We start from the raw sequence: 27,994 nt of genomic DNA on the forward strand, positions 1-27,994 counted from the left end.
ACCTGTTTACAATGATCCACACTATATGTTACTACACATGACCTCACCTGTAATTCTAGGTCCTAGATTGAGATAACAGTCCACAAGTAATACTGGATTGGATGGATTATCTAAAGCTAAAGCACACTACCTGTTTACAATGATCCACACTATATGTCACTACACATGACCTCACCTGTAATTCTAGGTCCTAGATTGAGATAACAGTCCACAAGTAACACTGGATTGGATGGATTATCTAAAGCTAAAGCACACTCCCTGTTTACAATGATCCACACTATATGTTACTACACATGACCTCACCTGTAATTCTAGGTCCTAGATTGAGATAACAGTCCACAAGTACCACTGGATTGGATGGATTATCTAAAGCTAAAGCACACTACCTGTTTACAATGATCCACACTATATGTTACTACACACACATGACCTCACCTGTAATTCTAGGTCCTAGGTTGAGATAACAGTCCACAAGTAACACTGGATTGGATGGATTATCTAAAGCTAAAGCACACTACCTGTTTACAATGATCCACACTCTATGTTACTACACATGACCTCACCTGTAATTCTAGGTCCTAGATTGAGATAACAGTCCACAAGTAACACTGGATTGGATGGATTATCTAAAGCTAAAGGAAACAGTTTCTCTTTGCTCATTTCTTGAAGAAAACCTTCAAGCAAAAACTGTGGTGGCGCAATAAGAGGTATCAACTCCTCACTGTCCGGAGTACCAACGTAGTTCCTTGGTGTGACGGCGCCTTTCGAATGATATTTGTCATTTTTAGGCTGAGGTGTGAGTTGGGCTGGATCTCCAATGTTGATGTATTTTTTCATTATGGAGAAGCAGTTGAAACGGCACACCGTTAACCCACTACTGTTGACACGCAGGTTGAAGTCGATGTCTTCACTGAAGAATCTAGAAACCAATATGAAATGGGATATAGATATTAACCTCATGAGCACTGATGTTTTTCTTACAGTGCCCATATATGATATAGACCTCTAAGTGAAACATGATTGAATCCCTTTCAACAACCAAAACAAGCTAAAGATTATCAGGAGATGTGTAATTCACAGGATTATTTCATAAGGAATGTCCCATTTAGTCATTGCCACTCAACCCGGGAACTCATCATTAGAAGAAGGTCGATGATTTTTCTGTTGATAGCAGCAAAAGAATTAATAAAAGATCAATGTTTAGCTGCTTCCTACAAAATAATGAAAACGAAAAGAAGCACACACACAAGTTCCAGGCATGGCAAATTTTACTTGCTAAAGCGTATCATGTATACGCGCTTTAGTCCATTAACTTGTGTTCGCATATATGCGACTGGCAAAGTGTGGATTCATCATAGATTAATAGCGGTTGGCTCCTGTACAAAGGTATAGGAAGAGTTGTTGACTATCTGGACAGCACCAGTCAGAGGATCAGTAGAGACATACAATTCAGAATGAAAATAGTATTTAGGTTTTAAATTTACCATACCTTTTTAGCAATTTTGTTATGGCTATCTTTTCCCTGATCCATCATCCTTACCTATTGTGATCATACTGCACATTCTGTGTCCTATCCACATTGACAAATAGCATGTTATACATGTGGGTGCGAGAAAATGCCCGCTTTGATACGTCGACCTTTGACCCACCACACCATTGCCGTAACCCTAACACTGCATAATGGAATAACTTGGGAATGGCTTCGATCTGCTCCACAACAGACTTCAAAGACACAACTGTGCCCTTCCTGTAGAAAATTAAAACAAAGTGGTTATTACTGCTAATTCTGTATAGCCCCATTTGTAATACTATGGAATATTGACCATATTGGCTTGTCACTGATTGGGGAAAAATGGTGTACCTTTAGAATTCAGCAAATGCAAAATATCGCTTGTGCATCTTATCACTACACAATACAAATAGATCGCAAAGAAACTTACACTTGAGACAGTTTGTCAGAGAGGTACACTTTTTTCCCTAAACATGCCACACACATTTTGGGTTCTCCGAATCAATTCAGGAATATAACACATTTACACTTGACCAAGGTTATTACTAATTCAGGACTCGGTTGATCCTGGATATCCTTATGGTCCATCAGGTTGGTGCTCTTTCAAGAGGCCAGATACAGAAGAGCATATTAAGTGGCACAATCAAACCAAATGAGGTTTTTAACTCACAAAATGAATGAGCTGAAATGTCCATCAAGCTTGGGTAACGATATCTAAACATCGCAGCCATGACACTTACATTCACTCCATGTACAAATCGGGCAACTGGTGAGTTTTAGCCTAAACGTGCATATGTTTAACGGTAACGATTCTTGAGTACAAAGCACCAGGAGTGTCATAGACTTATTTTCAAAATTTGCGATTGCCAGTTGCTAGGTGTTATTGGATTCATTATAAACATATGAAACTATTTAAAGGGAGAAAAGAAATATGGGTCCATATTTTGCTTATTTGTTAACTTTTCTCCCCAATATACATTTTTAAATGGCAATTTAGACTGCTACAACACTCAGTCTGACTCTTGATCCAAGTCTGCCTCCATCTGTGGGTCTGTATTCACAAGATCACTGACTGACTTTATTTGCACAAATGAGTTAGAGAATAAATGATAGGATTTTGTCTTTTGCCTATCCAATATCGTGTTGTTTTAAATGAACGAAACCATCACGAACATCTAAGCCGCCGAATCGCGTTCTTAGTTCTCGCACGTGTATTACGCGAACGCATTATCGCGCGATCATTGAGGAGCAACAAGCGTGCCGCCGTTGCGTGGCGGCAGCAGCCTGACTAATATCACTATCAACTATTGTGAGATATTATACACCTGAAACCAATCAAATTACGTGAATTCTTTACAAGACGCACCCATTGAATAAGAATAGCTTATAATCTACACTATTATATTACTCCAGAATATTTGTTAACAATTCATTTTGCAGACAACAATGACATAAAAAAGAAGTTCAAACACTTCTTTCACGCCTATAAATAGCTCAAAATTGATTTTCACAACAAACATAACCATCTTGCTTGATCACATCATATTATTAGTATGGCTTCTGCAATAGTGCAGATACCCCACAAGGGACTGGCCCAAACATTGTATACCACAGGACAGGTATGTATACCCAATAACCCTTGTTCATTGATTGGTTAAAAGTGTTTCATGTGATACCAAGTTAGGTGGCATGTTTGAGAGCCTAACATCAACTCACTTGGCCCTGTTTGAACAAATAGTTCCAAATACAAATGTATCAACTTTGATCTTGTGTGTACACATGACAGATTTTTGAGCCAACACAGACTGATGTTACTCTCTCAAGGAAGCGAAATGGACTAGACACTCCTTGTCTCTAATCCAACTCGAAGTCCTGCCACCTTTCAACCTACTTACTATTCCAGAAAAATGCAGCACTAATTTACTTCCTACTTACCCATCTTCATCTTTGCCAGGGATGTGTTCCTGCCAGGTAACACAGCAGTCTTCCATTATCAGCACAAATGGCCACACTTCTTGACGCTGTACACCCAATTCTTCTTGCCGCTTCCTTTCAAGTTCCAGATTGTGGAATGCTAATTCTTTGATGAAATACTTTGCAGCACCTGGTGCACATGTAGAATCCAAAGAAAAAAAATGTATTCATTTTGATGTTTATTCTGAAAATATACTAAAATCAAACCAACAATGGTTTGGAATGTTTGGACAGTATTCCAAGTGGGAAAACCTTGGAGATCAAATTAATGTGGTCCTTTAATGTATTACTGACTCATCCAAACATATATGTTGGGACTTGGGAGCATACTTTTTTCTATATAGCTATTATTATTATTTTAGAGTCAGGAGGAAAAACAGAGTACTCCAGAGTAAAGATAATACTACAATAACAATACCTTTAACCACTAGGATCAACATACGGGAGTCAGTATGGACCAGGGGCTACTGAAGGCACATATGGGAGTCATATGCAATCAGTATGGACCACAGGCTACTGAAGGGAGTCATAGGCGATGTTATGGACCAGAGGCAACTGAAGGTACATTTGGGAGTCATAGGCAATCAGTATGGACCAGTGGCTATTTTAGCCACATATGGGAATCATAGGCAACTATATGGACCAGGGGCTACTTCAGCCACATATGGGAGTCATAGGCAAACAGTATGGACCAGTGACTATTTTAGCCACATATGATAGGCAACTATATGGACCAGGGGCTACTTTAGCCACATATGGGAGTCATAGGCAACTATATGGACGAGAGGTTACTGAAGGCACTCATGGGAGTCACAGGCAATCAGTATGGACCACAGGCTGCTGTAGTGCCCGAGGAACAGTTAACAAAAGCAAGCATGTTAAGACAGAGACATAAGACAAAAAAGACATAACATTGCATGGGCATAGATAATATTCAAAGTTCCAATGGCAGACATAACAGAAGATCTTACCTAAACCTGCTCCATTGACTAATGCCGGTAACACCAGTATGATGTGATTAGGCCACTGTTTCTCATAAGCAAGAGCATCTTTCTGTTTGCATACCAGAATGTGTAGATGTTTACTACCTTCCATTGTGTGGTACAGGTTGACAAGGCCGTGCTCGTGGCGACCAAACGTTGGCATAAAGATGGGTGTTTTCACCACATTAGGTCCCTGAAAATCAAACAATTGTGATAATCACAAATGAATCAATGCATTAAAACAAATAAAATATTAATTAAAGGGTGGTCACATTGAGCAGTAAATCAACAAAAATTTAATGATGTATATTCATACATAATTGTAAACATAAATAGAAAGCAAAATTATACTTCTACGCTACTCAAATTTGGTACACTCACCGGAGCACTTTCATCGGGTCAACCGGCATCTACAGCGGATGTTATTGTTCTGAAAATTTGTTGTTGCTAGTGATGTTGTTCAGACACCTCCGATGACGTCACAGATGTAGATGACATCAAACAAGAAGATGTGACAAAAAGACACAGATGTTGCGACAAAAAGACCCAGACTCGTCAAACAAAAAGACCCAGACTGAACCGTGACATCGACCCTATTGAGACATCTTCTTGTTCGACGTCATCTACATCTGTGACGTCATCGGAGGTGTCTCAACAATATCAGTAGCAACAACAAATCTTCAGAGCAATAACATCCACTGAAGATGCCGGTTGACCTGGTGAAAGTGCTCTGTTGGTGGTTGTACCAAATTTGAGAAGCGTAGAATTATAATTTTCCTTTCAACAAAGAATTTATTTCATGCAATTTTAAGGCCACATATAATGCACACAGTTGTAAAACAAAAACCCAATAAATTAAGGCTGCTAGTTCTAAAAGGAGGTTAAGTCACATTCAGTGCATTTGGAGAAAAAATGGCAAAGAAGATTGTTATAGTTTCAAAGCAAGGTGGTGGTAATATTAGACTTCATCGTAGTCCACTTGCCCATTTTGTATACTTTGGCTATTACATTTAAGCATAAAACTGATTTGTATTAATTGTGTGCAATTTATAGAATTTCACATTTGATCTTTTCAGTCACCGTACTCCCTCTGTTTACTAGCTTCCCAAGTGGACTACTTACTGTGGGTTGCGGTTAAAATTCTTAACACGGGACTCTATGGAGAGTTGGCCAATTTCTGGCCTAACTAAAATTGGCCATGATGTAATGCATCTTTAAATGGATCTGGCTTGTGATTGGTCGCCCAGATCTCGTTATGGTTTAAATCCTCCAAGCATGTGCCATTACCATTGATAACTACATCATACACAACTGTGCGACGCTTTGTGTACTAGGTGCATGAGCATGTCTTGTACGTCCAGGCTTTGTGCCTGCGGTTAAATTGGATTGATAAACAAGTATGATTGACAGTGTGTGTTAGGGACTAAATCCTGGTCAAAGTCCTGTTAAAAGGCAATGTACATAGTCGATTTTTAACTCGGGCTTCCGTGATTAATAACCTGGTAGATTCTAAAATCAGAATTGTTCAGTATTGAAGTGCCATTATAATTATGCCATTATAATATGTTGCATTCAATAATATAAGCCTACGTATGGTTTACTGTTACTGTCACTAATATAATTATAATAAACTTTTTCATAACCATTTATTAGTATTTTGATGTCATAGATATAAGTATAATTTCGAGTTCAACTGAATGCGTTCATCATGATTAATAACATATGTTTATTTATCAAAAATCGACTATGGCATAGTCTATGGATATATCCATGCCATTTCAATGCCCTTCCACATTATTTCACTAGGAGTATGAAACTTGCACTTGCTTCTTGTATAAGAAACTGACTCCATGTTCATGATTTTGTGACTTAACCCCCTTTTAGAGCTAGTATCTTCAATTAGTAAAGAAAAAAAAACCTTAATAATTTAGTAGTTTTCTTGATGCTTAAAATTTAGTCTTTAAGTATAAATAAATGAAAGTAGTATGTTAAAACAAATACAATGAGTAAACACAAAGGAAATATTTCCACCTAGAGCCAGTCTAATTCTCCCAAGATAAACCTAACATCAGTTTGTGATTGGTTATGTTTGTTATTCTATTCTCTTGTATTTTGCTAATGTTTTTCTTTGTGCTACCCTGTAGCCCTTGTTGTCCAGATTCTTGCCTTTTGTATTTTGCTGAATAAAGGTTGGTATACCACCCAGTGCATATCTTTTTTCCAGCAAACATTCACAGTTGGTATACTACCCAGAACATATCTTTTTCCAGCAAACTTTCGCATGTAAAGCTCTATTCGCAGCAAATGGTATGACTTCAAATAAATTGTAAAGATCTATTGCAGTATGGTATTGCAAAATATCTCCAAATGTAGATGCATGATAATGCAGTTATTCGGATTAACTTTTACTAGTCTGTGAGTAATACCCGGGGAATCAAGTCCAGATAGGGTGGACCAAAAACCAGCTGCTCAATACCTGAAGCACATCATTTAATATATTTACAAGCCTTGTCCTGACCCAGTTTGCATGAAAAGTTTGCCTGAGAAGTGAAATGGTCCCATGAGTTGATAAACTTGGCTGTTGTTCAGCTTGTAAAAAAGTGCATTACACTTTGACTTGATCCCTGGTGATACTTGTACCCAGGGTATCCACCCGTAAATTACATAGGGTACCCGCGCACAAAATTACCCAAAAATCACAGGCTTAACTTTTACTAAAACATAACATCGGTTTTAACGTGTCCTTTATAATCACCAGGCAGAACTCAATGTAACTTTTTTGACATTTGTCACTTTTGGAAATCCTAAAAAATTACTAGTTTGCTTACATGTTAAATACTTGTTTTGAAAGGACCTTGTTTCAAAGGCCATAAAAGGTCAAATACTTGTGTATATAATATCTGGGTTGTGTATTATTGTATGCACTTACTGACCAAGTCAACATTGTTATCTGGACCAAATTTACTTAACAGGTATGGTAAATACTAGAGATTCCAACTTTCCTTTTTTTTGATAGTCTGTCCAGTGGAACGTGACACCATCCATTAATCTTTGTTATCTCATTCACCAAGGCCAAGGTCATGTTCTATCTTTCTCTAAATGTGACCTGCTACCACTAAATGTACGTCAAGTCGCAAGTTGGTAGTTTTGAGATACCCTGGCTACTGTGTTGGTGTTCTTTGTTTCACACACAAGCCAGTAGTATGTCTGTGTGTCGTTTATGAATTGGGGCACAATGGGCCATTCATGAAGGACATACTACAGGATTGTACAGATCCACGGCAATCACAGAACATCAACCCAGTCAGTCATTTCGCGGTAGCAGGTCACAATGATCTCTAACAACTATAGTATGTTTTACATATAAGTTAGCAACATGACCATTGCCCATTTATGCAAGATCCATGTATTTTGGTGTAGGTTAGGCCAAGTAAAAAATAAAACATGTTTCACGTCTGGGTTTTCGAAAAAAAGGTGGAGGAGGGGGCTTTTTATTTTCTATTTTTTATCGCAAAATTGGTGTAAATACCCATACTTAGAGCTGTTTTAGCGTATACAATAATGCCTGGAAAAAGAAGGAGGCCCTTTTTTATTTGTTGTTCTGAGAGTTACACCCCCTCCAATGATCACAAAACCTTCCTAAAATGTTTCTTGTATCTTAACAAGGCTATAGAAAGCATTCCAACTTCCTAAACATATTTTTTGAAAAGTTATAACTGAATTTCAAAAAATAAAAATATATTTGAGCAAACCTCAAAAAAAGGAAGCGGGAGGGTACGTGAAACATGTTTATTTTTTTATTTTGCCTTATGTTCCAACTTTTACTGGATACACTATAGAGCAATTTCTATTCTACAGGGATATTATGGAACCATTACAAAATACATTCAATGTCATTCAATACAGCATTGAAGTCACAATATCATTACTATAAGCCTACTCTACATTTGATTCTAGAATTAAGCGTACATGCATTTCTACATACTCAACTACCACAAAGCCACTTACTGCGTTGCCGCTCACCTGTTCTCCCCTCACCGGCAACACCATGCTCATCAACTGTCCAGTTCTCTGATTGAATACAAAATGTTTCTCTTGTTGTGGGGGAATGATGAACTGCAATTCAAGATCATCTCCAAGATGGGAGGAAGCAAGACGTATACTGTAGGCCTTGGTTTCCCTTGCCTGAGAGAATAAGGATACCATGTGGATATGTTAAACCAATGAGGAACATGGTGATATATAGCACCATAGATGAAAACATATACAGACCATCCAGCATCATCTGTTAACGAGGGCCAATCGTTCCACGAAGCATGCACACAAAACACTACACCTATTCTCCACCTGTTACAGATTTTACTGCACATTTTTTCAAATCAGTCTTAAAATACTTTGTGTAAACATACATAGCTACCATAGAGCTGATAATAAACCCCAAACAGCTCCATGATATCCACAAATGGTGTGTGCATGATTTATTAGACACATGCTTTTGTACAATTGGCCCTCATGAATATGCGAGAATTCTCTGCATACAAAGCACAGGCACTTTGCCTGTTGGTGAATGGTGTGCATATTTTTTCATCTATGCATAGCAGTGATTTATATGTCATAAATGAGAAGTACATACTGTCTGAGTAAAAGAATACTATAAAACCTAGTCTACAAGCATATAGAGTGTTTTTGATGACAGGTAAATTAATAGCCGTAAATATGCCAATACGATGGGTCTTACAGTAGTACTTGTTTGTATATGCCTGTATCGGTAATTTGTTTGTTCAAACTCCATAATGTTATATTTTTTTCAATGGATAGCGCCTGGATTAATTTAGCTTTCATCAAAAGCATTCTACATGCTTGTAGATGAGGTTTTGTGGTATTGCATCAAATTTAGAATAACACTGATCTAATCAAAAACATAATATGGTGGACCCATATATTAGGGCCACTTTCTCAAAGCTCAGCTAAAGGCAATGTTACATCATCTATGGCTTAGAACCAAATGGACCCACATATCAAGGGTTGAGAACCAGAAAGCCAGAGCCAGAAAGGTTTCCTTTGTAAGTTACGGCTTTCTGGTTCTCAACCCTCGATATTATGGGGCTTGTTATTTTCCTTTTTCATCTTTCATTTTTCCTATATCAAACAAACATGTAAAACATGACATACATTTTGAAAAGTATGAAATTGGTAACATTGTATGTCATGTGTTACATCTTTAATGACGTAAGGAATACAAGAAAATTAAGGCAAATAGTAAGATTATCTCATCAGCATCTAAAGCTTTGAAATTAGCACTAAAAAGATTTTATTTAACCAGTTCAAATTAATCAAATAAATTTAGATAAAGCTCACACAGAATAGTAACATAGACAGGAAGAGAAAAAAATTTATCTTCTAAGAAGTTATGACTAGCAAGAGGAAAACAAGCACATTAAAAAAAAGTCACATGACCCTACCTCAACTGCAGAGACATCTTTGTAGTTCTGACATTGGTCGCAATGGTGGAATGCATTGTGTGCACTGAACTTTGTCAGCCGCATTGAGGTTGTAGGAGGGGGCTTTTTTGTTTCATCCTCAGCTGCTAAATTGGGAGGTGGTCCTGAGGAATAATAACATATTGGATATAAACATGTTATATGAAATATACATACAACAACTACAATTGAAGTCTAACTGGGCAACAAACTTGACAGTAGGCAATGTGCATTGGGCTATTCCAATTAAAACCCATACACCCCCTATGGAAGACACGACCTTAATCTTCCACACAGGGGTGTAGATTTCAAATGGGAGTCATCCATTTAGGTAACCCATTTGAAATTCACACTCCCTTTGTAGAAGATTAAGGTCATATTTGCCATTGGGGTTATATAGACCACCTGGAATAGCCCATTGTTTTATTTTTTTAAATAAAACATATCCCACCTAATTATATCTGGCACAAGCTTTCTAAACTTGTCTAGGGCCTCCTGCACTTGAACCATAAGCATTTATGAGACACGACAGACACAATAGGAAGGGGAGTGTTTGAATTCCAGGTTTTTATCAACTTGAAATACTGCTCTCTTTTTATGAACAATATTCAATAATAAAAGGCTAATTAACCTGGAAAATAAAATCTGCCCGGAATCACTGGAAAAGTCTGAGAATTCAGTTTTAATAATTAAAACCATTTACAATTCCTACTGTAATAAGTACCTCCTAGTTGGCTTTACTGAAGCATCCAAGGTGATATTTATGTCAAACATGATAAGGTGGTAGGGTTGAGTGGAAGATTATAATTTATATCAAATTTCAATAGCCCAAATCTTGATGCTACCATGGCCAAGTGATTTGGAGCACAGGACTCACAGGCCTGGAGTCCTGGATTTGATTCCCAGTCGGGATAATTTTCCCGGTTTCCTCCTTTACATGTGTGTTATGACGGCGAAGCTTTTGTAATCTTATGTAACCCATATTATTTGCCTGTAACTGATTCCCACCAATAATTTACATTCTGACCTACCTGTACTTTGCAAAGATCTAGTCCAAACAGGACTGTGACTATGAAACATTCCTTCTCTAAGTACCACATCAAAGTTCATCTTATTAATGACCTCAAATTCCGCCATTTGAGGGCTGTTATCACTGGCAGTGTAGGGTCAATAGGAGGGAGGTCAATATCCATGTCATCTTCATCAATGACCTCTACTTCCTGTAATCTGATAAGCATTCTTGACAACACTCTGGCAAAGTGGATGTAAGTGCCAGTTTTACCAATCTAGAAAAAGGACAAATGGATATTTCAGTTAGTATAGGCAAAAATGATAGAGAATTAACACTATAATACGTATGTCACATATTTGTTGCATTGAAACACTCTAGTCTCTGATTGGCTGCTGAGGCGATATGCTGTTGCCGAGTAGAAATTTATGAATGAACTTTGTGCGGTATGCATTGTTAGCTCGGACTTTGCAATATCACGGTAGTACGCGCTTGTCAAAGGTTTACTGCAAAATATTATAAGATTATGAGTATTAAATATTGAGTTAGACAAAGTGAGTATAGTAAATTGCTGCAAACTTATGACGAGAGTGTACTTTAATACATACATCGAGTATCCATTGTGTTAAATGCACTTGTCTCTTATTGGCTGCTGATGCAATCTACTGTTGTTGAGTCACTGAACTATGCGTTGTAGTGTATAGTAAAGTAGTAGCATCTTGCATTGTGAGTACACTAATTGTTCAAATGAATAGGGCAAACATTAAAGTCAAATCTAACTGCAATCCAATCAGACTAAATATTAAAGTCATGACATTTCTCTTTTGAAGCATGGCACTGTTGGAAGAAGAATAACAATGTATCTTGGTACAGTAAAGCACAAAAGCAGCCCAGTGGGCACAGGTTAGGATTTCGACGTTGAATCAACGTCGAAGTTTCAACCTAACCTGATTTCAACCTAATTTCAACCTGGAGGCTAGTTGAAATCAGGTTGAAATTTCAACGTCGATACAACGTTGAAATTTCAACCTGATTTCAACTAACCTCTAGGTTGAAATCGGGTTGAAATCAGGTTGAAGTCCATCAGGTTGAGGTCCATTTGCAAATACAACATGATTTCAACCTGATTTCAACGTCGAAATTGATTCAGACGTCGAAATTTCAACGTGATTTCAACGTGAGGTGTGCCCACTGGGCAGGCTTGGACTACTAAAAATTGCAGGAGAGTTGATGAAGTTTAAGAGAGCTGTCTGGGGAGTTCATTAAGGCAAGCGACGCATTCTTCTGAAGAAGTTTCAGAGCACATTCAGGAGTGTGATTGCTCTTGCTTGTCTCAAAAATTACATGCCTGCACAATCACATAGGACAGAATTTACAGTATCACTATCTCATTAGCGAGCCAACCTTTCCAGGACCTACGATGCAGCAATCAGGAAGGTTCCTTGGCTGCTCTCCTGTGACATCATTCCGACCTTGTCATGGGTCAATATTTTACCACCAGACCAGTCGGTCTGATGATGCATTTCGGATGAAACGTGATACTGTAGCTATCAGTAATTAGGAAGTCCACATGGACTAAATTATAATTGTCTTTACTTTGACGATGGTTAAGGTGGGGCACACTCTTCTATTCGCTCAGAAAAATGAACATTGTTTTCCATCACAAATAGCCTGTAAATACATACCTGAGGAGGGCCATATAATAAGAGTCTCCGAGGATGGTAGGTAGTCTGTACATCAGCTGTTCTCTCATAATCATAATGATGTGCTTTAGGTTCTGTCCATTGATGATAGTAAGCGCTCTTTGCTTCACCCTCATTACTGGTCAGTTGTGACCGTAGAGAACTAGACCACATGGTATCTGTAGATGATAATAATGTACCTATGGATGGATGACCCTGTGGAGAAAAATGAAATTAACCATCAAAGGATTGCAAATATGTGTATTTCTCACCATTTGAGTTCATTCAAACAGGTGTATTGGAAGAGTTCAGATGAAAAATGTGATGCGATCAAGCAAAAATGAGTCGGATGTCGGGAATATTGATTTTGAGATATAATCAATAATAGTATTCAACTTCCTTTGTATTTTATTGTTCTGAGCAACACTAAAATGGCCATATCTTTGGAACCATAAGTCTAATTATGATGGGGTTTTCAGCAAAATATAGCTCTGTGGATGGTTCATATAATGAATTTTGATTTTGATCGACATCAGACTCATTTTGCTTGATTGCAACACAAATGTGATATATTGAATGGCTGCCTTGTGTATTTTTTAATTAATTGTTATTTAATGTAAAGATATACCTTTATAATGGGTAGTTATAAAAACCACAAAGCAGCACATGACATATATCATGTTTTGCAAGCAATATATTGAATGGCTGCCTTGTGTATTTTTTATTAATTGTTCTTTAATGTAAAGATACCGTATAAATAATTCCTCGATCTCCCGTATGAATTTGGCGACATTTGGATCCAAACTGACGGAGCCTTTGGATCTTCATACATACAAACACACAACATTAGCCTATTTATAGTATAAGAATAAAAACAAGTAAAATAATTGAGAACACAAACCTTATCAATTTCAGCCTTCAGAATTTGGAAAACAGAATCTGACAACAAGACGAGTGGTGGCTTATGACCTTTGACCTCATCTCGTTTCTCATCCTCTTCTGGCTCCTTCACTTCTCTATCCTCCTGAGGCTCTTTCTGTTCAGTTTTACCCTCAGAGGGTGATTCAGATTGTTCTGTTGCCATGGGAACAGAGCTATTTACCACGCCAACAGCTTCTGTTGGTGGTATAGATTTTGATGGTGATTTTCCTGCTTGTGGTGGCGGAGGTGACGACGTGGGGTTACAATTGGATGTCCCATGTTGAGGAGTTGTGGGTCCCTCTTTATCAGAACTGTCTTTTGTTGGGGTTGCCAGTCGTGCTGTGCTATCTGCTATGCTTAATTTAGGGGTTGACCGGCTGCTGCTGGCTGCGTCTGTAAATCAAGAGCAAAGAGGTATTATTAGAGAGTACAGACTCCGCCATATTTGAACGTTGCTCATAGAGGGCAAACTTCTCCAACACGGTATAACAACAATAGCCTTTTTTAATTGGCTGGAATCTTTCCCATGATGTCATCAAGCATGGCTTGACACAAAGCTTTCAATACATAATCAGCTAATAAATGAAGAGCTTAGTTTCAAAACCCTTACATCCACTTGCGAATTTTGAGAACACATCAAAAATCATTAAAAAATCACTGATATATGGGGTTTGCAACAAAAGCAGTTTTTGGTGGGATGCTCATCCTACCCAAGCATCTCACCAAAACTGCTTTTGTTGAAAACTCCTTATATCAATGATTTTTGATGATTTTTGATGTGTTCTCAAAATTCGCAAGTGGATGCAAGGGTTTTGAAACTAAGCTCTTCAAATATTCATGAGTTGTAAATATCAGGGACCATAGTCGTATGTAGTGATTATACATGCAGGTGAATACCATCGAGGAATATTTTTCGTATTCAAACTCAGAAAACTTCTTGGATGTACTTTTTGTGTCACATCTTCATAGCCAATCAGAAATGGAGTTAATTAAATCAAATTAAATTTTGGATTTATAAAGCGCCTTTCTCCAGATCTTAGAGGACTCAAAGCGCTGTAATTTTTGCTGCAATGGTGAATCATCACAATCAGATCGCATCAACTAGGCCAGTTGCTGCCGAACGGCGCACACCTATCCGCATTTAGATTGTAACATCCACCAATTATCTGTGCAGCTCCCAAAATTCCATTGGGTGAAGGAAGTTTTTGATAACCAAACAACTAATCAATATGAAAGGTCAAAATTTTCAATTGATCATTGGCTTTTCATCCCAGCTACATACACTTTAAGTACATATCATTAGATTTATAAAGTTTACTTAGAGGACTGTTAAATATCAAAAATGTGAAAAATATCAAATTTGAATAATTTGTTATAAAATTTGTCTTACATCGCGAATCTCAAAAAATCAAAATTATTTGATATCAGAAGGACATTCTTCGTATTCATAATGCAAATTATACGATAGTTCTGGTGTACTCTCAGCTCCCGCAAAAAATACGTGAAAACGTCACTAAACGTTAATATCAGATCCCTTAAGGTATTAGGGTTAGGATTAGGATCATAGTGAAAGGTTAAGATCATTATAAATATGCTACCAAAATAATGTTGTTGATGTTTTTTGTGCTGTTGTCTAAATGAAATGGTGCATTATAAAAGCCCAATGTATGATATAAATTCAAATTGTTGAGTACCTGATTTGACAGAAACGTTATCGCCATGTGCAGCCTGTTCTGTCGACACCAAATGAGGAACCACTTCATAGTCCATAGCAGACTCACCTCCACCTCATCCTCATCATCATCCCCATCCTCATCATCACTGTCTTCTGTCACCGTGACAACAGGACTAATAGTGTCTATACCGACATAGCGGCATGCAAGCCCTAGCTCTTGTTCCAGACTTGATAGATCAAAGACACCATGGTTGACGAGGCGTAGATCTACAGCGTTCAGGGACCTATTGTTGAGAAGAAAATACAGATATAGTACATAATTCTGGACCTAGAAGGCATGTTTTGCTACCACTTGGGCAGTATTTCTACCAGAGATCCTTCAAATCAATTGGGTATATGAGTAATAGCAATGCAGCTGGGATATTTGTTAAGTTCCTTAAGACTGGTTAAAAGCCACATCAAAGTAAATTTGTCTTAAAACCTAGAATTTTGAACACATACCATCTCTCTCTGTCAGGTGGCGCTGTGTAGTGCTGCTGTGGTCTTCACAAGAGTACGCCATCTCACTCGATCTAATGCCAGAAACCAGCTTCACATAATTTGTCCAAGATGTTGGTGGACGTCCTCTTCCATCATACACATACCATCATACACACAAAAACCTTGTTTCTAGAAACTTTTGATCATGTCACTAGTGCTAGTGCCCATGGGGTTAAGCAAGTTACTTCTAAATACTTACTGTGGCAAGGTCTCTCCAGCTGTAGCTTTGTTGGTCATTATCATAATGCATGGCAGCCCTTCAAGCTCCTCATAAGTCTGTGGCTTCCATGAGGCGTCCTCACCACGTAATGTCTGCAAATGTGAAATGTTTAAATGTTAGCATTGTTGATCTAATTGCTCAATTGCTTATCTACAATAAAGGGCTATTCCATACACCCCTACCGAAGACATGATTTAATCTCCCACACAGGGGTGTAGATTTCAAATGGAGTCACCCATTCAGATAAGCCCATTATGAATTCACACTCCCTGTGTGGGAGATTAAGGTTATGTCTTCCATAGGTGGTGTATGGATTTCAACTGGAATAGCCCACTGCTACAATTCACTTGTTCCCAAAGAATAAACAATTGCTACAAACACATATTGAGGAAGTCCCAACTGCATGACCAAAGGGAGTAAAATGAATGAAAGGCAAGAGCACTCAAAGTCAGTCCTTTCTTTGACAAAGACAACCATTAAACTTGTGCATTTTCTGTTGTAGAAACAAGTTTTCTCTTTAATGCATACCACTAGGCTGCTTATCATGTCAAGGGGCTGACCCAGAAGAAATCGACCCAGTCTTCTAAACATCTTTTCATCCCAGGAGCAGCTGCTTGGTATCTAAATGTATTTTTATGGCAACATTTTCATGTATGTTGAAGAAATGGTATGCCACTATGGGAAAACAAAAGCTGGCACATTTCCACATACACCTGGCTGGTTGGATATCTAGTAGGTATGCTCATGTGGTAAAAATCATTAACAATTACAATAACTTAAAACAACTGTGTAATAACTCTCATTTTTAGACACTTGAGAACGTTCCTGCAATTTTATTGGTTTTTACCCGTGTGATATCGTGTGTGTGCATCAACGTGATACACTGACTCGCTATTTGAACAAATCGGAGGCGCATAGCAACAAAGGGATTGATCGATTCTAAGCCTTATTAGGTAGTTCCTTGTAAAACGTAGGATTTAATTTGATTAAAATTTGTAATATTTATGATATTTCTATTTGAATTGAAGTGTTTAAGAATGAGAATAAGGTATTGTTTTTAGCCGCTGCCATGCATCTATCGTCTCATATAACACAGGCAACATTATTATTTTTGGCGTAAAATAACTTGGCTTTGCCTTGTTGTTTTACTTAAAATAATGATGTCGCCAGTGTTATATGAGATGATAGATGCACTCCAGTGGCTAAAACCAATACCTTTATTCTCTAAATACAATTGAAAGATTGTATATATACCTGGAGTCTCTTCAAGAAGTATGGGTCCAATGTAATCTCCTGGTCACTACAACACAATATGATTTCAAATCGATATTGGAATCCAATCTTGTCTCGCTTTTCTGTACACAACTTGTCCTGGGCTAAGATACCTAGCTGTGGTGACGGCATCCGTAAAACAACCATGTGGCCATGTCCTGATTCATTCTGTAAAGGTGCTGTAATCAGGTCCTATAAAATATACAAGGAATTGAAATAGTTTCTAGATAGGAAAATAAAATGCAGGCATTTGCTTTGTGAGCAAGTGACATACAGAAACACCATATCAATCACTCCTTTTTGATGTCAATCAAATAAAAAAGATGGCAAATGAAGAGAACTTTCATGGATACAGGGAATTTAATCATGTGAAGTTGCTCAAATTTATGACATGACAACTATGTGTCTACTGGTTAAGGTCAGTCGGCATGAAATATTGCTGCAAAATTTTTTTTGTTTTGTGTGTGCGCGATTAGAATTTGTCACTGCAAAATCCAACATGGTGTTACTCTCAACTTGTGACGAGACAGACTATTATAGTCATCAAATTGCAACAAAATCTTATCGGCTGCCTTAAGGGAAGGGGTATGAACGTTTGGACATTATTTATTGTGGGACATTAGAGCACATCAGACATATCGAATTGCATTCTGATTACGAAGAATGGCCTTCTGATATCAAATAATTTTGATTTTTGAAATTAGCAATGTAATACACATTTTATGGCAAATCATTAAAAATTGATATTTTTGATATTTAACAGTACTCGAAGTAAACTTTATAAATCTGATGATTTCTACCTAAAGTGTATGTAGGTGGGATGAAAAGCTGACGATCAATTGAAAATTTTGACCTTTCGTATTGAAGATATGGATTTTTTTTTCCAAAACACACAAAAAAAAATAGGTCTTTTTGGGAAAAAAAATCCATATCTTCAATATGAAAGGTCAAAATTTTCAATTGATCGTCGGCTTTTCCTCCCAGCTACATACACTTTAAGACTATATCATTAAATTGATACAATTTACTTGAGGACTGTTATATCTCCAAAATGTGAAAAATATCAAATTTTAATAATTTGTCATAAAATTTGTATTATATCGTGAATTTCATAAAATGAAAATTATTTGATATCAGAAAGACATTCTTCAAAAAATTTACAACAGGCAGCTATAATAGTTCTTAGCCAGTGTTTTTATGGGCCAAAATCTGTGGCAAAGGTTCAATCTAACGTGAGAACTTATAATATAATTACCTGCGATCTCAAAAGTTTTAAAAATGATGTTTGACAAGCATTGTTTTTGTTAAATAAGTCAGTGTGCAGGCATTTACAAGTGCCCACTCTATTGAACTTAGATCAGTTACTAACTGATTTTAAACACCCACTTGGTTCATTTTCATATTCAACAACTCTTCCTATACCTTTTGTACAGGAGCCAAGCGTTGTTAATGGGTGATGAATCCACAGTCCATTAGCGTATACACGAATACAGGGTTACACATACTCATTACACGTGAGCGAGTAAAATTAGTCACGCCTGGAACTTAAGTGTAAACACTCTCTTATGTTGGAGGTAGCAGCTAAATATTAATGCTTTATTCTTAGTTTTATTGCTGATCGATATCAACAGAGAAATCACCGATCTTCTTGTAAGGTTGTGTGGCAATGACAAAGGGACATTCCGAATGAAAGAATCATGTGAATTAGACAATCTTTAGCTTGTTTTTGTTGTTGAGAGGGATCAATCATATTTCACTGTTGTTCATAACTGATTAACAACTTGCGTCCGGCGTGTCTGCATGGTTTACTTCGTTGCCCTTGGAGGATTAAACCATTCAGATGACGTGGATGCATCGTTGTTAATCGGTGATGAACAACAGTGAAACATGATTGAATCCCTAATTCCAGTTTGAAATCAACTTACCCTTATAATGCTGTATGTAATACTAGTAGTGTCCGCCTCAAGTTCATTGATTCCAGCCAACGCCATTAAAGCTGCAGAGTACTGCCTTATTAAAAGGTATGTACGCACTACCATGCTATGAAGCTTGGGGTACCTGTCAACACAAAATGACATTTCAAATGAAGTAAAATAAACTTGTTATCACTTTTTTATTTCAAATCTTTCAAATGTAAAAAACCCTGTGAAAATATGACATTCAATATAGTACAGCTACTCAATGCATGAAGCATGGTATGATACATTTACCTGATTGTGTTTGAAAATGGTGTCTCCCAAAAGTGATAACATTGCCTATTTTTTACTAAAACAAAACTGTACTTGCCTGAAGTTAACCATATTTAACAATATATGTGACCACAAAATCAGCATTAAGATGTAAGTTGGTAGTTTGAGACATCCTGGCTGCTGAGTTGAAGTTCTTTATTTGCTACGCATCTGTACAAGCCAGCAGAATATCCTGCATGACTAGCCCAATGTGCCCCATTCACAAAGGACATACAGACATACTATTGGCTTGAACAGGTGCGTGTGAAATAGAGAGCACCAATGCAGCAGCCAGGATATTTCTAAACTACCAACTTGCAACTCTACACTCATTTTGTGATAGCAGGTCACATACGAGGGGGGGTATCAAAAAGTTTTAGAAATCGCCCAGAAGTGAAAGAGCTATATCAATGAAATTTTGTCAGTGCAATCACTGGTCCTTATGTACACTATGGTGCAAAAATGGTCTCATAAGTATGTTTACTTTTTTTACAGGCGACACTAGATGCTAATAACCTGCTGCCCCAGTTACTGCGCATAAACTGCAAGATTGAGAAAATTGAGGCAAGTAGCGTTATTAAGATCCTGCATTTGAAGGGTTGCAGTGCCTAGAAAATCGATGATGAAATGAAAGTTATCTTCGGTGGTGATTGTGATATTGTCACTGTTGCTTTTTGGAAAATGAATTTTTATTTCATCACAGATTTTTTGGGCACTGTAACCCTTAAATGGAACTTAATCATGCTACATGCCTCAATTTTCTCCATTTTGCTGTTTATGCGGTTACATAGGCAGGTACTGACATCTAGCGCCTGTAAAAAAAGTAAACATTCTTATGAGACCATTTTTGCATCATAGTGTACATAAGGACCAGTGATTGCACTGAACAAATTTCATTGATATAGCTCTTTCACTTCTGGGCGATTTCTAGAACTTTTTGATACCCCCACATATGGGAGGTGAAATCATGTTGCTGTTTTCCTTCATTGTATCACACACATGACTTACCTTACTAGCAATGAATCCACCATATTTTCATAGACTTTATCACACTGCATCAATGGGGTCTCATTGCTCCATTGTAATGTATCACAGAGATCTGTCAAACCAAAATATTGAGTCTCTACAGCTGGCTGGTTGGGCAACTGTGCATGCAATTAAAAAAAATATCATCATCATCATCATCAAGATGGGAATCAATACCAATGCAATGAAGATCACCTTCACTAGATAGACACACACATTTGGGGATGACTTCCTTCTGTATAAGAAGAATTTAAGAATACACTGATGCATTTTCAGACTTATCACTTGAGCTGCCATTGGTTGGATATATCATGGGATTTTTGCAGCAGACAAATATTTACATCACAGGAGTGAAAGAGTTGAACAATACACTTACTTGTGTACGTTTCAGCAAACACTGTTGCATTTGTCAACACTTGATGAGGAGTGACTGCTACTGGCAGCCATAGCATATCATGTTGTTGATGAGAATCATGTCATTGGATGGAGGGAGGCCGAGGTCATTGGCAGGGAACAAGAGTTATTTAAACGCTGAATAAAGAAGGCTATAAAAAAAAAAAAAAAAAAAGGAGGAGCACCACCATGAACCGATATGAGGGACAGTATCAATTCTCTCATTTTTTGATGAGTTTCTGCAACAGGGATCCCCAGATGAAAAATCAACTGGCAACTGGAGATACATCTAGCATTGGTTGCCAGTAGCAGTCATTCATCATTAAGTGTTGACAAAGGCAACTGTGTTTGCTGAAACATACACAAGTACATTATAAGTTACAAATAATATGTGAAAGACTAAGAGTTTTCATATTGGAAGCAACTAATTACGATGGAAAATCTTAAGTAAAATATTGCGCAGTCACAACCTGTGTCTCAAACAATTGTTTTTACAAACCTGCAATTTAATTATTGTAATGCTTCCATTAAAATTTGGAGGTATTGTTTTTGTACTATTTTATTAACTAGCACAAACTATCAGCATATACTATGTGGTTCAGCTGATTTTCATGTTTACTTCTGATACAAATAATGCACAAAATTTAAAGGATTTTTTAATGCGAGCTTATCAGCTTTTGAGATGTTTCCCATGTTCCAGTTTCACTAACTTTTCTGATGTTTGTAAAATTCATTGTTCTTGTTATGAAAGAAGCCACTTCCTCATCTTGAATGATCATGGCTCATTTGCATATGGTTCTGGCATTTCCCTAGATGCAATACAATATAAATATTGCAAATATTGAAAACTCCTAGGCAAAGGAAGCTTACAAAATCTTCCCATTTCAGAAACATTCCTATAGATGAGTTGACATCTGACATCAATGCCTGGCAGTATGCGCACGCATCAATTTCCATTGTGTTTTGCCTGGCAGTATGCGCGCATCATATTTTGTTCAGGGCTCGTGTTTTTAAAACTCCCGCCACATCGCAATAAGGCTCTTGAACAGTGTAGTGGTTACATTGGGGTCACTCAAGCATATCGATATATCAGTCCCTTGCCTTTGTTGATAAATATTGGGGTCAACTCATCTATAACCTTGTGACTTACTTGTGGCACTGAAGTCTGCATACAGATTTCATTTTGTGGTGCTATGCGAGACTTCTTGGTCTGTAGATTATACGGCAGACCAGTGACTTGAAGGGTTAGGAGATTTGGTGCATCCAAGACATCATGGCTGTTGACATAGCGATGGGCTGTACCACCTGGTTGTTGCTGAACAAGGGGAAACCTGAATAACGAAAACCAAGTGATCATTTAAAATTTGAGTGAAGTGAATATTTTGCATGACGTTTGAGGAGGTCACAGTATAATAAATAGAACACCATATTATTCTTTACATTTTCATGAGCAATGTGAACAAATCTTATAATATGAAAAAAAGTTATATTTTCAATTTTTCTGGTGTAAATCTGGCAAATGTTGCACATTTTTTCTAATGTTAGATCAGCCAGTGACTTGTCTCTTCTGATACAATCAATAAAATATAGATTATATTCCACTATAATTAAAGACAGAGATAAAAACAATTTATCGCGTCTGTCACTGTCAATTATGATCCTTGATTGGTTTACACAGGTTAATCAGCGCGTAAAAGGAAGACCGATCTATCTGGTGCTGATCGGAGAAAAGGAATAGCAGCAAATGGCAAAAAGCAGCTTTTCTAGGCATTGTGAACATGGTGCCTTCACCAAAGAAAGTTTCCTACTATAAAGACCTAACTTTTGAGATGGTTTGCAAGTCGAAAGGTGCAAAATTAACAATAAGGCGGCCGGTTATAAATCCGCGTTCAGCAAGTCATCATCACGACACTTGTAAACAAACCATGCTCGAATTTGATTGACAGGTGACGTCAGACGCGATAAATTGTCTTTATCTTTGTCTTTCATTATAATATAGAGCTGGGCGGGCATGAAATCATATGAGGGACCATTATCTGAAACTCACTAAAAAAATACCAAGCTAAATAGAAAAAAATGTGCAACATTCAGACTAACATGCTGAAATGATAAATATATTATGTTCAGGAATGTACTTTAACACCCACCAAAAACCCAGAGGCAGGTGACTTTGCTGTCGGGCAGTTAAATTTTCAGAACTTTTAAAAGTACTCATAATAATAATAATAATAATAATAATAATAATAATAATAATAATAAGCATTTATGAGGCGCCTCATGTCAGAACTGACCTCAAGGCGCCTTACAATGAGATACTAAACTACAAATACAATATCTTAAAACTACATAAAGTACTATCTTATGCTACAACAATGGTAACAATATTGGCAAGCATATAATATATACACAAAATTAAAATACACAAAATACAGATCAAAATGGCAAGCATATAAAAGACATAGGCCTACCACAAAGGCAGGCATAAGTACATAAGCATGATAAGTAAATTACACAATAAAACAAATTAGATATATCAGAGAATAACATGAGTCCAGCAAAAATTGAATTAAATGAGCCAGTCTCTGGCAAACCAGCCAGTCTCTGGCAAATGTTGGGCTGGCAACATTTCTGTCGGGCTGGTAACTTTTATGAATTACCTGCCTGACTGGCTAGTGGCAAAAAAAGTTAGAGTACACCCCTTGATATGTTCTCTCCCATTATTTTACAGTTTTGATGAAAAGTTGCCCAAAATTCATCTCCTCAACATCAATTTTGCATCCCTCTACTACTCTGTTGAGGTACACAGAATCGATGGTGCATTGCAATTTTGCATCTTGTGAACAAAGAAAAGTCTCAGTTCATCATATGTTTAGATTTTTTGTCAAGGAGATTCAACCTTACACTTTTAACTGGTAATGATGTCTTTTCCCTGTGAGTTCTAAAAAAGAAAAATCGTACTTGAATTATACATTTTCCAATAAAAACTGTGTAAAATGGAATTGGAAGTATTTACCTGCATATGTCCATATGGGCTTGGTCCTGTACCAACACATACAATGTGTGAGGGTTGGATTTCACTTTACTCACAAACACATCAAACTTGGATTGGTTCTCTGGGTTATTATCGCAAATCATCACATACTGCTCAACGGTCTCAAGATCATTATTTGTAGCTAAGCCTAGATCTATTAGAAGACCTGTGTGAGAGAGCGATATACAATATGAAAATAAGGAACAGTATATACTAAGCAATATGTGACCCGGCAGCACAACTGAGCCCTGAAGTCGCCAATCATCATTTTTGAGATATTCAACCAAAATATTCTGCTTGAAATTAGCTTTAAAATGATGTATATCATGTCTATAGTACTTGACATTTAAGTAGTGAAAAATCAATAAAACAGTCAATAAATCCTTTGTTTCCTATTGTTTATTGTTAAGTTCAATGGAGCATATCTCAATAGTGGCAATGGCGACATTCAGGTTCAGTTGTGGAGGATGGTCACATATGTGGAACTGATAATCCATTACAAGCCTCAAATGGTCAAAAGCAAAACAAAACTTCATTCATATATTGCAGAACTGTTATGTGACTTTGCTTACTTTAGTTAAACATACAGGAAGAAATGTCCACTATTTTTCTGGTGGTTCAAAAAGTCAGCTGGCAACAGCGAGTGGATGTTAATTTCAAATTTGGCCAATAACCAATACAAACATACCATTATTACATCTATCAACAATATGTTGGCAATCTGTTATTGATTTAAAACCATGGTTTCCAAAATATCAAATGCTGTGGCCAGGGGTGTGATTCAAAGCTTGTGAAGTATCATGAAAGTAGTACAAAATCCTGTGTGAAATTGGGGTAAAATACCCCAAGAATGGCTGAAAATCAACACAATTGCATATATTTTGGCCACAAAAAAATCCTAAAATAAAAAAACAAACTGAAGAATCACAATTAAAAATCAATTACTCAAAAATAACCATCTGATCCACCTATAAAATGAAAACTTACTTGAATGCATAAGCCGTTGCACGGTCTGATGATAAAGCATTGGTGCTGGTGGTACGATGATCAGAATATCTACTTTAATGAATCGTCCCAGGTCTAGCGCCATCTGGTCTGAGTCCGCAATGGCACATACTTGAGACAAGATCTTCATAGCAGTTGCTATCTGTTGAGGGTACAGCTTGAAAGACTCTGATGGCGATTCTGTTACAATGGGGAAAACAAACCAAAACCATTATTTTCATTAACATTAACCACACATCTGTCAAATACAGCGGAGCAGTGTTAAAGAAGCCTGTTCCCTGGAGAAAGAGTGATTGGTGAAAGAAACACCAATTTTGGAGAAAGCAGAGCAAGGAGATAAATATTTGGAGAAAGCAGCGCAAGGAGATATATTTTTGGAGAAAGCAGCGCAAGAAGATAAGTGATTGGAGAAAGCATCATCATTTTTGTGTGAGGATTTCATACGCAAGGATATTTATAAACGCAAGTGTACAAAGGACTTCGCTGATTTTCGCAGGACAAGTGAATGAGGACATATACATCAGTCGTCCAGAACATTGCAAGAACTCTAGGATCACCAACAAGAAGACCGCTGGTTAAGTACTGATAGAATAAAACTGTGATTGTGTGATTTTATTGTATATGCAATTGTTGTTATATGTACCAATCATATTTAACTTTCAATTAAAGACTTAGATTTTGTTAGCTTAATCAAACAGTACATTTGTGTTGTGCATTCGTGCAGGCTTCCCGTTAGTGTGCGTCATTGCGTCCAGACGCGTATTTTACACATTTGGACGCAAGTTCACATGGCTAATCAAGTATTGCGTCCATGTCACATGAATGTGGACGCAGACAAAACTTCGAAATTTTATCATTAATTGATGATAAAAATAAGAAATTTTTATTCTTTTATATTTTTAAGATAATAAAAGCCCCAAAATTTTGACCCACCTGCTGAGAATTGAAGTAAATTCTGCAATATTTGTAAATGCAACGTCAGGAAATCGTGCACTTTTGCATGCTTTCCGGACGATCGCTGTTTGTGTGATGGCTGGGGAAGTCCCGATTGATTTGTTTACAAGTAAGCAAGTGCGCTAATAAAGTTTATTTAATTATTTATCAGAACCTGACAATATTCAATTTTTAATATTTTAAGTTTATTTTCTCATAAATAATCTAGGTTTCCTTTATAAGTATTATTGTTACGATGAATAAAAGCAATTTTAAAGAAAAAATCGAAATGATAACCCTTTTCGTATTATTTGTGGCAGCGCGTGTTTTAGTTTTTGTAGCATCAACACCACGTTAATTTAAAAAAGAATGCGGAAGTGAAAGTACAAACGAAAATTGCTCAAGATTGACAGACTTTGCTCATGTTTTTGCACCTGTTTTTGACCACGTTTGGACCAAAACTGACACAGAAATGAGAAAAATTATCATAGCGAATGGAGATGGAATATCACGGCGAAAATGCATTTTTTTTTTTTTTTTTTAACAATCAACATTTGATGAGGTGTAGACCGGGTGCGTGTGTATCGTCATAATCGTGAATTTCAGATGGCCGCACAAAAATCTGTCTGGACGCAAGTTTTTGCAACCTCGTCAGCAAACTTGCGTCATTACGGACGCACATTTTTAAAACCTTAACGGGAACCCTGCATTCGTGTGAGTTCAGGTCAAAGGTGATTTTGGCCTTGAGTCAAGTACGACTCGTAACAACATTAAGTCATTTTTTGTAATACTTGTTTAGTGATGGCACTCATGTATTACTTCACAAGTTGAAAAAGTGAAGTAGTGAAATACTGATGTCTACCAATTCTATTCTGGAATATAATGTAGATTTAACCATATTTAGACATAACCCATTTGAGTATTAATAATATTTGTACAAAGGTACTACACATATCATGCAGATAAAAGTTAGGATTCCCACGTAATATCGCATGGTAAAAGTAAAAAGTAGATTGATCAAATTGGTGGTATTCAACGATGTTTATTGACATAAAATTATATACTGACGTTTCGTACAAAAGTACTTTATCAAGTAAGAAACGTCAGTATATAATTTTATGTCAATAAACATCGTTGAATACCACCAATTTGTTCAATCTACTTTTTACTACACATATCCCCTTCCAAGGAATGTGATCCCCTTTCTAAGAGAAAACCATGACAGCTGAGACAACACCATATTACCTATAGGGGTAAACATGCTGTATTTAACCCCATGAAAACTACCTGCCCATTGGCCAAAAAGAAGTTTTAGTTATCAATTGGCCCAATCAGCAACATTGTTAGAATAATTTCACCATGCAAAAAAAATTGGGGTGAATTATTTGCAAAGCTCCATTCTGATTGGTGATTAAAGTGAAAATATCATGTAAGTGACCAATCAGAGGCAATGTTAGATCGGCAGGTAGTGCTCAGCGGGTTAAGGGCCAGCAACAACAGATGAACACGAAATAAGAATAACACAGGTGATTAATGATGAAAACTCTTTTTCAAACAAAAATTCTATGTAAAATCAGTGATATAAAAAAACACCAACTGATTTGAATCGAGAATTATTTGCGTTTTTAAAATCAACTTGATTCAAATCATCCACCCATTGATTACATGTAATGACAAACTATAAAGATCTCTATACCTTGACAAGCATATTTATGTGATTGCCTTACCTTTGGTCTCTGCTGCTATTCCCAGCATATCTTTAGCTTTCTCACCATCTATCCTTTGTTTTACATCTCCACTGAATGGTACAAACACTTCGTCTTTCAAACTTGCTGAAAATTTCTCCAGAAGTTCATCAATGTCTTGTCCAGCTGCAAGCAAAATGTGTGCATTTAATATAGTTAGAATAATGAAATGATCCTTGTAATATATATGTGTTTTGTTTTTCTTCTTTTACAGGTGGGCGACTTGATTGACAGCCTCATCACCCCACTTTACCCAATCAAAGTGCAGATTTTGGTATCAGGTGAAAGTTCACATATTCTTATATATAACTCCAGTGACATTAAACAGGTGGTATGAACAAAATCATGGCAGTTACATGGTACACCA

General features: G+C 37.0%; 1 protein-coding gene across 1 annotated transcript in view; it reads right to left on the reverse strand.

Annotated features, from left to right (window-relative positions):
* The window catches only part of LOC140166726 (GREB1-like protein), an 81,077-nt gene that overhangs the window by 25,682 nt on the left and 27,401 nt on the right, over positions 1-27,994 (reverse strand). Inside the window, 20 exon segments of the mRNA XM_072190225.1 lie at positions 564-919; positions 1,541-1,747; positions 3,446-3,614; positions 4,456-4,660; positions 8,491-8,652; positions 9,930-10,054; positions 10,967-11,080; positions 11,083-11,233; positions 12,642-12,854; positions 13,540-13,952; positions 15,254-15,347; positions 15,350-15,518; positions 15,974-16,086; positions 17,249-17,458; positions 19,192-19,324; positions 20,503-20,639; positions 22,064-22,244; positions 23,927-24,110; positions 24,932-25,129; positions 27,610-27,753. Coding sequence (XP_072046326.1) covers positions 564-919; positions 1,541-1,747; positions 3,446-3,614; positions 4,456-4,660; positions 8,491-8,652; positions 9,930-10,054; positions 10,967-11,080; positions 11,083-11,233; positions 12,642-12,854; positions 13,540-13,952; positions 15,254-15,347; positions 15,350-15,518; positions 15,974-16,086; positions 17,249-17,458; positions 19,192-19,324; positions 20,503-20,639; positions 22,064-22,244; positions 23,927-24,110; positions 24,932-25,129; positions 27,610-27,753 — 3,678 coding nt within the window.

The sequence above is a fragment of the Amphiura filiformis genome, chromosome 12 (assembly GCF_039555335.1).
Source record: "Amphiura filiformis chromosome 12, Afil_fr2py, whole genome shotgun sequence".
NCBI lineage: Eukaryota > Metazoa > Echinodermata > Ophiuroidea > Amphilepidida > Amphiuridae > Amphiura > Amphiura filiformis.